A 12048-nucleotide genomic window follows, 5' to 3' on the forward strand; every position below is an offset into this window, starting at 1 on the left:
CTGAACTGAACTGAACTGAAGTAAACCTAAACACCTATCATTCATAAGATACTAACAATTCAGTTAAATACTATCATATCATGTGTGTGATGTTACTCTTTCAGATTCTTGCATTTCACTGAGATTGAGGGGTGGGCAGCACATTGATGATAGCGTTAAAAGAATTTTGAGTATTTGGCCACAAAATTAGTTCAAATAATTAGATTTTAGGGTTTTCAAAATGTATTAAAGACTTTCAACTGCCCAGTAGCACACAAGAATTTTGTTTTAATTTTTCAGATAAGCTGTATAGATGTATAGACTAAACACAATCTTTAAGAGGGAGCAAGTTGATAGGGATACAAATAGAAATGTAAAAAGTTTTAGACTTTGAGGATACATCATGAAACCATGCTACATAATGGCAACATTTTTAAGCATTTTAAATAAAGGTCTCTGAGAAAAAGAATACACTATGGTAATTGGAAGTTTCAGAACTGAAAGAATGAGAAAACACTGCAGAACAGAAATCAAAGTATAAATCTTAAGGCCAGAGAATGTACTAAGGACTTAAAACTACTATAGGCACACCTGAAGTAGGGAGAGACCAGGTAGAAATAAAACCTGGATTCAACACGTACTATCTCGAGATAAGAGACACCCACTCACCCAAGTAAACACTGTTTTCTGTGGCTCCCCGGGCAGCTTCTACAATATCTTCTTCCTCTTCTAAAACTCCATCGTTGGGGGCGTAACTTGTATCATCAAAAAGACTGATAGGAATGACTTTGCCATCCTTAACCAACCAGGCAGATGCAATAGGAGTACAAAACTAAACAAACAAGCAAAAAAAAATGGAAAAGAAAATTTAAATATCTTCAAGCAGTATTTATATGTATCCCAACTCCTGAAATACCATTTAAAACCACAGATTTATTTTAAAATTTTTCAGTTTTCCAGCTTTTTTGTTGTTGTTCAGCTTTACTGAGGTATAACTGACAAATAGAAATGTATGTACTTATGATATTGTTGTTTAGTTGCTAAGTCGTGTCCAACTCTTTTGTGACCCCATGGACTGTAGCCTGCCAGGATTCTCTCTCCACAGAATTTCCCAGGCAAGAACACTGGTGGGGGTTGCCATTTCCTTCTCTAGGAGATCTTCCCGACCCAGGGATTGAATCCGTGTCTTCTGCATGGCAGGTGGATTTATACCACTGGGCTACCTGGGAAGCCATTTATGCTATAGAGTATGATATTTTGGTACATGTACACACTGTGACGGAGAAGGCACTGGCAAGCCACTCCAGTACTCTTGCCTAGAAAATCCCATGGATGGAGGAGCCTGGTAGGCTACAGTCCGTGGGGTCGCTAAGGGTCAGACACGACTGAGCGACTTCACTTTCACACATTGGAGAAGGAAATGGCAACCCACTCCAGTGTTCTTGCCAGGAGAATCCCAGGGACGGGGGAGCCTGGTGGGCTGCCGTCTATGGGGTCACACAGAGTCGGACATGACTGAAGTGACTTAGGAGCAGTAGCAGCAACACACTGTGAAATAATTAGCACAATCAAGCTGATATATCCATCATTTCACAGTTACTTTGTATGTTTGTTTTAAGAACATTTAAGATCAACTCTCTTCACTTCTGTTTAATATTATAAGGATCCTCCATTCTGTTTTCCATAATATCTAGGTCAAAGAAACACTGCTGTACGCTGTTCACCTCACCCACACTTGCCATGTTCTGTCTTTTTCATAATAGGTATTCTAACAGAGGGCTTCCCTTATGGCTCAGCTGGTAAAGAATCCACCTGCAATGCAGGAGACTTGGATTCGATCCCTGGGTTGGGAAGATCCCCTGGAGAAGGGAAAGGCTACCCACTCCAGTATTTTGGCCTGGAGAATTCCAAGGACTGTATAGTCCATGGGGTCACAAAGAGTCAAACACATCTGAGCAACTTTCACAGTCTAACCGACGTAAAATCACAAATTCCTTAAAGCACAGAGAACAAGTTGAAAAATTGCAAAATGGCAGTCACCTCCCTTTACCCAACATGTCTGGTCAGACTGAGAAGGAAAGAAACACATTCATAAATTCTCAGTGGTTCTAGGTACCTGGTATTCCCACTCCAGATGTCCTCCCTTCTTATTAAACGCCATAACTTTCCAATCCGCAACGGAGACTTTTATCACTGTATCCATCATGACAGCTTCCTGCTCTTCCACGTCTGAAATAATTTTAGACTGTTCTTTGTTTCCACTGGGCTTTAAGGTGCTTTCAATAAATCCGGCTCTAGTTTCCATGTCTGGAATATACCGAAGTTCAAAGTGGCCAACACTGAAATTCCACCTTAAATTTACAAAGGCGTGTTTTAGAAATTTACATTTTAAAAAAGGGACCAAATAATAAAGAACTCTTGTAGAGTGAAGAAACAAACACTAAAATTTGGGTGATGAGATAAAGGAACAATTAAACACCATCTTTTGGAAAAGAGCACACTACTGATTTCAGCCACAAGAGGGTGTAACTTGTGTTGTGACCATTTAGAAACTGGTTCTGAGAGCTGTGATCTGACAACAGCTATGGGATAGATTTCTCTCAAAGATTAATGAATGTTCACATTTTAAATCAAGGCAATTTTCTCAAAACACATCAAAGTCACATCAAAATGACGCAGCTTGCAGTCAGCCCTACTTCTTAATTAAAGTGTGGAAACATTTCATTCAAGTATAGAGAAATTAACCCTTATTGGGATATCCCAATAAGCCAATGTAAAAGGCAAGATGAATACATCAATTTTAGATTTTTATGAAAATAGAGCCTTGAAAGGCAATGTGACCCAGTATACCAAGTCATAACACCTCAGCTCCAATCTTAGTTCTCTACTGAATGAGATCTGGTTAGCTTTAACTTTGTCTGAGTTTTAGTGTCCATATCTGTAAAGTGGTAGCAGTAATCCTTTCTCTATAATTAACATATAGAAAAATCACATATCTATTGACACTATAATGGTCTTGACACTTGGATATAAAATGGCCCTAGAATTCTGACGTCTGTTAAAAAGTAGATACTCAAGGAATATGGATCTCAGACGTCAGACTCTTCCCATTCTGATAATTCAAATTCTGTTAAGTTGCACATCTGCTCCTATGGTGGCTGAACACCCAACAAGCACTCAACATTTAGGGAAACAAAATCTCATCAGGATAAAGGAGCTCCGGGTACCAGCAAAGCCCTCAACTTACAGTCCAGGGAATGAAGAGAGAATACATTCTTCACTGAACTTGAGAAAAGTTTTCAGGAAACAATTATTGTGCATCAAATCAGACAAAATCTCAAAGTCTGGTTCAAAGACTCATTCACTTTCAAAAAGATAAAGATGGGCTCTCAAATTCTTTTTATTGCATGGCAATTTAGAATTTAAACATTAGGTTTAAAAAAAGTCAAGCACGTAATTTATGACCACGAGCGTATCTAATCCAATCACGTAATTTTATCTTAGTTTTTTAAATATTTATTTATTTGGCTGTGTTGGGTCTTAGTTGCGGCAAGCAGGACCCTTTGCTGTGGTGTGCAGGCTTCTCTCTAGTTGTGGCTTGTGGGCTCAGCAGTTGTGGCACGTGGGCTTATTGGCCTCATAGCATGTGGGATCTTAGTTCCCTGATCAGGGATTGATCCCAGATCCCCCCACATTGGAAGGCAGATTCTCAACCACTGGACTACCAGGGAAGTCCCTAATCACGTTATTTTAAATGTAAAAATTTGCATTATTTGAAAAAGGAAACAAGAAAGTATTTGACCAAATAAATTATACTTTAACACTTTAAGAAAATAGATTAAAATATTATTTTAAAATTGAGGTGGTAGTCAGACAAACCACAAAACTATCTATCAGAGAGAACTTCAGAGTCCAACAGGCCTAAGTAAAACAAAGCACATCAGCTTTGTCTGTCTGTATTCAAAGAACTTTGACCAGTGAGGTTGCTGTGAAAAGTATCATTAACCTAAAACTAAGCTAATATATGGACTTCCCTGGTGACTCTGGTAAAGAATCTTCCTGCAATGCAGAAGGCGGAGAGATCTGGCTTCAATCCCTAAGTGGGGAAGATCCCCTGGAGGAGGAAATGGCAACGCACTCCAGTATTCTTGCCTAGGAAACCCCATGGACAGAAACACCTGAGGGGATACAATCAATGGGGTCAAGAGTCAAACACAACTGAGCGACTAAGCAATAACAACAAAGCTAATACACAGTCATTGTAAGGGACTCCTCCTGGTTACCGTATCCGAAAGCACATGGTGAGAAGTTCAGCTCAAGATTTGTTAATATTAATAGTCATGAAGCTGTTTTAAATTTAGGGGCTACAGGGACTTCCCTGATGGCCCAGTGGTAAAGAATCTGCCTTCCAATGCAGGGGACGTGGGTTCAACCCTTGGTGGGGGAACTAAGATCCCACATGCCACGCATCACAACTGGAGAAGCCTGTGTGCTGCAACCAAGACCCAGCACAGCCTAAATAAACAGATCAATCGAGGGGCTACATTTCTCTTTAAAAAGCAGTATGCTTTTGGGAAAACAAAACAGTTCAGAAAATCCCAACAAAGAAAAAGCCAATGAACTCTGGTCTTACTGTACTTCTAAACATCAACAGCAACATCATCTAAATACACACTTCTCATTGCCACTGCGAGGTCCAACGGCTCTCACAGTTTTCTGGGTGCGCTGCAGAAGCAAGATGTCTTCTTCTTGTTCCATTTCATCATTATCCCACTGGCGACAACCCAGAGCTGAACAGATGTACCTCACCTGAAAAGACAGGTGTAAAATTAGTAAAGAGAACACGTTCCAGGAGATCAGAGACAGTAAAAGACTCCCGATAATTTATAAAAAGTGAAAGGAAATTGAGGAAATGTGTAAAAAGTACTGAAGGATTAAGAAGCAACAGCTATACTGTTTAGCACAGGGACCTCTACTCAATACTCTGTAATGGCCTATATGGGCTTCCCTGGTGGCTCAGCAGTAAAGAATCCACTTGCCAAAGCAGGAGACATGGGTTCAATGGAGAAGGAAATGGCAACCCCCTCTAGTATTCTTGCCTGGAAAATCCCATGAACAGAGGTGCCAGGAAAGCTACAGTCCAAGGGGTTGCAAAGAGTTAGACACCATTTAGCGACTGAACAACGATGACAGTGGCCTATGTGGGAAAAAGAATCTTGAAAAAAGAGTGGATATATGTATAACTGATTCACTTTGCTGTATACCTGAAACTAACATAATACCGTAAATCAACTATACACCAATAAGATTTTTTTAAATAAATAAATTTTTAAAAACTGGAAAAAAAAAAGAAGCAGCAATAGCTAGATTACCACCAGTTCCTAAAATGAAACATTCAGAACCACAGAAGTGCCAGTGAATATCTACTTCAGGGAACGAGTTTCAGGATTTAGACAATTTCAGTCTTACTGTGAGCATTTCCATGAAGAAATGGAGAGCTAGTTGTGGTCTCTTAGTTAATAATACCATGAATAAAATCCAAGGTGAGCTAAAGAAAAAAAAGAAAAACCACCTCGGAGTTTTCATACAACAGAAGCATTTAGTTCTAAAAAATTTGAACCTTCTCTAACAGCTGTTAGCATTTTCAAGGACCTCCTTCAAATCCTCATTCAAAGGAAAGGGGAAATTCTTTGGATGGTGTGACCAAAATCCTCACGGAAAAAAGAGTACCTGCTAGGATACCAGAATTTTGGAGCAGCATATCAAATCACAAAACTAGCTGCCCGGGTTCAGTCCCACTGTTTTATAGATGAGAGCACTGAAGGAGAGAGAGGACCATAAGGCCTCCTCAGTACAGTACAGATGCAGGTGGCTGGAGAAGGCAAAAAAGCTTGCGAAACAAGAAGGGCCAATGGGCCGAACACTCAGACGAGGGATCATCAAGTTTGAAAAACTCAAGGATCAAAGACCTCTTTTCTATTCTTCCTTGTTTTCAAGTCTATATACAAATATTCAAGTACTGATGTGTTAAGGGGTTAAAGAGATTTTTACCTTTCTAAAAAAGCGTATTTTTAGTTATTCCCAACAATGGATTTATAAGACACAACCTTAAGAGTCAGATTATTTCCTAAGAACTAATAATGGAGAAAGCATGGGTCATTAACAGCAGGACTTTTTCATCAGACAGATTTAAATCAAATCTGACCTTGGAAGTTTCTGAACCTTTGAAAGCCTCAATTTTCTCTTCCTAAAATGAGCAGGAACTTGCCTCTTAGATTCTCTCATGACAGGCTCAAACTAGAGAAATAAATAAGTAGTAGCAATTATTCTTATCATCAGGATTATTATTACTCCTTGGAGCATTCCTCATCTATCCAAATAAAAATTTTTAAATGCAACCATTAGAAATATTGTGATGATTTCAAAATGATGCATGAAAAATGCACCTGACACACAGTAGACCACAGTTACTCATTCTCTTCCTTCTGCTATTCCTGGCTCTGCTGTTTGACTCTCTTGTTTATTTTGTTATTTTGGGTAAATTCAGTTTCTCTTAATAGTATTTCCCCCTTTCTACTTCACAGTTCTTTTATCAAAAGAAATTATATCCTCGGGGGAAAATTATAACAGACCTCAACCAGTAATAGTACAGTTTAAGAAATTATTTCTTCTCTTCTTATTTAGTCTGACTTCTCCCCAGACAAACTGAACATTTTTACTCACCTTTCCACTATACGCACTGAGTCCATATGTAGTGAGAGACTTTCCTCCAACCAAGACAACATCATCTCCAAATTTATAAGATGATTCAAGAAGTGATTCAACTGTAAACGGAACTGTTTCCATGCTCTCACGATCCCGGTCCCACTGGAAGAGGTCTCCATCCAGGGAAGGAATGATCATCTTGTTTCCAAATACCTAAAATAAAAGCTAAGTTTTAAAAGGATTTCATGAATGAATAAAGAAGATGTGCTACATATATACAATGGAATATTACCCAGTCATAAAAAAGAGCAGAACAATGCCATTCGCAGAAACATGGATGGACCTAGAGATTATCACGCTAAATGAAGTAAACCAAAGACAAATATCATATGATATCACTTATTCGTGGAATCTAAAACACAACACAAATGAACCTAGCTACACAAAAGGAACAGACTCACAACAGACACTGAGAATACACCTGTGGTTGCCGAGGGATGGAGGGGTGGGGGAGGGATGGACTGGAAGGTTAAAATGAGCAGATGTGAACTGTTATACATAGAATGACTCAACCAACCACAAGGTCCCACTGTATAGCATAGGGAATTATATTAAACATCCCGTGATAAATCATAATAGGAAAAGAATCACTTTGCTGTACAGAGAAATTAACACAACATTGTAAATCAACTATATGTCAATAAAACAAATCTTAAAAAAAATAAATAAAAGGATCAGTAGGAACTAAGAGCCGTGGTCTCATGCCTGATGTACTTTGGCCTCCGGAGCAGCATACGAAGTTGCACAGCTTATCAACCAAAAGCAATTTAAAAGAACCACCTGTCTCTCCTGGGGCCCACAGATAGACCCAGTATGGTTTTCCTCAAACTCTGTTCACCAGGAGCCAAGAGTGTTCCATAATAAAAGCTACCAAATGAGAGTTCTGTGACTAAGTGAGTTCAAGCAGAGGTTACTGTAGGATTTCTCACGGTGATTACTATGCTAATGGATAATGTGATTTTCTAGTAAAGGGCCAGTTTATGCAGCACTTTCCAGGCCTATTTTATCCAAACAGGTTGCCATCAATGATTCAGGTCTAAGGAACACAGGTTGATTTAAGCAGCATCCCACTCTTTCATTCAATTTCTCAGATCTGCTTTGAGCAAGAAGCCTGGTAACCAAGCTTAATGATTTCATGCTCTTACTTGTCCTTCCTTCTTTTAAAAACGTTTATGGAGGACCTATTACATGTCATAGGAAATAGTGCCGTGGTCTCATGCCTGATGCACTTTGGCCTCCGGAGCAGCATACGAAGTTGCACAGCTTATCAACCAAAAGCAATTTAAAAGAACCACCTGTCTCTCCTGGGGCCCACAGGTATACTCCAGTATGGTTTTCAAAGGAAACAGAATAGGAAAGACTAGAGATCTCTTCAAGAAAATTAGAGATACCAAGGGAACATTTCATGCAAGGATGGGCTCGATAAAGGACAGAAATGGTATGGACCTAACAGAAGCAGAAGATATTAAGAAGAGGTGGCAAGAATACACAGAAGAACTGTACAAAAAAGATCTTCATGACCAAGATAATCACGATGGTGTGATCACTCACCTAGAGCCAGACATTCTGGAATGTGAAGTCAAGTGGGAGGTAATGGAATTCCAGTTAAGCTATTTCAAATCCTAAAAGATGATGCTGTGAAAGTGCTGCACTCAATATGCCAGCAAATTTGGAAAACTAAGCAGTGGCCACAGGACTGGAAAACGACAGTTTTCATTCCAATCCCAAAGAAAGGCAATGCCAAAGAACGCTCAAACTACCACACAATTGCACTCATCTCACACTCTAGTAAAGAAATGCTCAAAATTCTCCAAGCCCGGCTTCAGCAATACATGAACCATAAACTTCCAGATGTTCAAGCTGGTTTTAGAAAAGGCAGAGGCACCAGAGATCAAATTGCCAACATCCGCTGGATATTCAAAAAAGCAAGAGAGTTCCAGAAAAACATCTATTTCTACGTTACTGACTACACAAAAGCCTTTGACCGTGTGGATCACAATAAACTGTGGAAAATTCTGAAAGAGATGGGAATACCAGACCACCTGACCTGCCTCTTGAGAAATCTGTATGCAGGTCAGGAAGCAACAGTTAGAACTGGACATGGAACAATGGACTGGTTCCAAATACAAAAAGGAGTATGTCAAGGCTGTATACTGTCACTCTGCTTATTTAACTTATATGCAGAGTACATCATGAGGAATGCCAGGCTGGAAAAAGCACAAGCTGGAATCAAGATTGCCGGGAGAAATATCAATAACCTCAGATATGCAGATGACACCACCCTTATGGCAGAAAGTGAGAAAGAACTAAAAAGCCTCTTGATGAAAGTGAAAGAGTGAAAAAGTTGGCTTAAAGCTCAACATTCAGAAAATTAAGATCATGGCATCCGGTCCCATCACTTCATGGCAAATAGATGGGGAAACAGTGGCTGACTTTATTTTGGGGGGCTCCAAAAAATCACCGCAGATGGTGATTGCAGCCATGAAATTAAAAGACGCTTACTCCTTGGAAGGAAAGTTATGACCAACCTAGACAGCATATTAAAAAGCAGAGACATTACTTTGTTAACAAAGGTCCATCTAGTCAAGGCTATGGTTTTTCCAGTGGTCATGTATGGTGTGAGAGTTGGACTATAAAGAAAGCTGAGTGCAGAAGAATTGATGCTTTTGAACTGTGGTGTTGGAAAAGACTCTTGAGAGTCCCTTGGACTACAAGGAGATCCAACCAGTCCATCCTAAAGGAAATCAGTCCTGGGTGTTCATTGGAAGGACTCATGTTGAAGCTGAAACTCCAATATTTTGGCCACCTGATGCAAAGAGCTGACTCATTTGAAAAGACCCTAATGTTGGGAAAGATTGAAGGCAGGAGGAGAAGGAGACGACAGAGGATGAGATGGTTGGATGGCATCACCGACTCAATGGACATGAGTTTGGGTAAACTCCGGGAGTTGGTGATGGACAGGGAGGCCTGGCGTGCTGCAGTTCATGGGGTCGCAAAGAGTCAGACACGACTGAGTAACTGAACTGAACTGAACTGATTACATGTCAGGGACTATTCAGTTGCTGTTTTCAAGTAAACAAAACAAATTAAAAAACAAAAACAAAAACACCTGCCAATGTGGATCTCAAACTCTGGATTGGGGAGTTAAATAACATAATAAATAATTACAGACTATGTTAGTGGATAAATGCCATAAGGAAAAAAAAATAGAACAAGATAAAGGAGGAAGGGAAAGTGTGTGCATAGGAGGTGAAGGGACTGTCATTAAGGGTTAAGTTCAGGGCACGGTCCCATAGAGAAAGTAACATTTGAGCAAACTCTAAACACAAGTGCTAATTCTGCTGATATCGGGGAACAGCCCTTGTAAAGGTCTTAAGCAGGAAGTACACGGTGACAGCGGAGGGGAACAGGCTGGACAGGCAAGGACGGAGAGCAAGTGGAAAGCCTGAGACTGTGGTGGTGGTGGACAGTGGAGGTGATGCCGGTGGTTAGATTAGGGATGCGATTAGAAGGTAAAGCCGGTAGGATTTCATGGTGGATTCCCTGTACACACGAGCAAAAGAGCCCAGGGTGACTCTAAAGGTTTTGGCCAAGAACACCTTGTTTCTGGAGAAAGAGTTAAATTAGTACATGTCTTTGTGACACTGGCCTTTCAGCATTAACAAATAGATCAGTTCAGTTCAGTTCAGTCACTCAGTCGTGTCTGACTCTCTGTGACCCCATGAATCACAGCACGCCAGGCCTCCCTGTCCATCACCAACTCCCGGAGTTCACTCAAACTCATGTCCATAGAGTCAGTGATGCCAACCAGCCATCTCATTCTCTGTCGTCCCCTTCTCCTCCCGCCCCCAACCTTTCCCAGCATCAGAGTCTTTTCCAGTGAGTCAACTCGTCGCATGAGGTGCTCAAAGTATTGCAGTTTAGATACAACTCAGGAATTCCCTGGCAGTTCAGTGGTTAGGACTTGGCGCTGTCACTGCTGGGGCCCAAGTTCAATTCCTGGTCGAGGAACAAAGATCCTGCAAGCCATGTGGTGCAAAAAGAAAAGGACACAGCTTAACTTATTTCAGCTAATGCCACAACTATTTTCCTGACTGTGAAGGCTCAAAACTTTGGAAAAGGGGCTATGAAAGAAGTATGAGTTTAAAAACCAAAAGCCTCCAAACAAATGTCGATATAAACTTAAAAAGTTTTTTTTCTCCATGGACTTCTTTGTTCCTTAAGCAGCAGAATCTTTTCTTTAAAGAGATACTTACAGGGATATTTTAAAGAGATCCTTTTCTGTCACAAAGAGTTTTAAGTTGTTGTTCAGTTAACATATTCCTTCCCCCACCCCCTACCCCCGGGTTTGTCCCACACTCCTGGAGTTCTAGAAAACAGGTTGAAAAACACGACTCTAATCCACTTCTTTCCTTCATTTCAAATCCTTATATCTCTGGCTTTAACTATTATAATAATCTCTTCACAGGTCTTAGCTGGAAATTTCCTCAACCTAACCTCTGCATATCTTCCAGATTAATCTCTAAGTCAGAGTTAAGCTTGTTATGACACTCTTCAAAAATCCTCAATAGCTCTCCATTATCTTCTTACTAAAGACCCCAAATTCTAAGTCCAACATTCAAAGTCCTCTAAACACAGCCTCATGCAACCTTCTCCTTCTTGTCTTTCACCTTTCCCCACGTGGGTGGAAATCAGGCATCATTACTTAAGCAGGATATTTAATGTTATTACTGCTATTGTTCACTTATGTCATTGTCAATGTCATTCATTCTCCCTGGAACACCCTCCAGTACCAACTCTGCCCACTGAAATCCCATTTGGCCTTCAGGCTAGCATCACTTATGCTTTTCCTTTGAAATCCAAGAAAATTTTAGCAGTGGAAGTTCACTGACAGAAGTCTTACTACTATACTTTTTGCTGTAACTATACTGAGACAATATTACAGCCTCAAAAAGTGTTCATTGTACTGTTAAATATTAAATGTTAATGTGTACACATTTATGCTTATACAGTGGCTGTAAAATTAATCCACTCAAACCTAGTGGCCAGATTTTATCAAATTCCATTCCCTCAGCAAAAGAACAAAGGCCTCTGAGAGACATGGCTGACTCCTGGGCTGGGAAAAGGCAGGTAGAAGGTGAACCTTTAAAATCGTATTGGTCTGAAAAGTAACAATATACACACAAAAGAGATGGGAACATGTCACTGACCACATCTGGAATTGAAGCACCAGAATGATTAACTAATGAATTATAAAGCGTTGAAAAAAAATAAGGAATTTATGAGTCCATATTGTTAACAAAT

General features: G+C 40.0%; 1 protein-coding gene across 2 annotated transcripts in view; it reads right to left on the reverse strand.

Annotated features, from left to right (window-relative positions):
- Nucleotides 1-12048, reverse strand: part of EIF2AK3 (eukaryotic translation initiation factor 2 alpha kinase 3) — an 84564-nt gene that overhangs the window by 34794 nt on the left and 37722 nt on the right. For both annotated transcript variants that reach the window (XM_055399617.2, XM_055399616.2), the window contains exons 3-6: nucleotides 6703-6897; nucleotides 4655-4788; nucleotides 2096-2330; nucleotides 649-811 (exon numbers count right to left, since the gene is read on the reverse strand). In XM_055399617.2, the coding sequence (XP_055255592.2) occupies nucleotides 649-811; nucleotides 2096-2330; nucleotides 4655-4788; nucleotides 6703-6897 (727 nt within the window). The remainder of the gene's footprint in view (nucleotides 1-648; nucleotides 812-2095; nucleotides 2331-4654; nucleotides 4789-6702; nucleotides 6898-12048) is intronic.

Source organism: Moschus berezovskii, chromosome 11, assembly GCF_049115385.1.
Source record: "Moschus berezovskii isolate FMDL1 chromosome 11, NW_MosBer_1.0, whole genome shotgun sequence".
Taxonomy (NCBI): Eukaryota; Metazoa; Chordata; class Mammalia; order Artiodactyla; family Moschidae; genus Moschus; species Moschus berezovskii.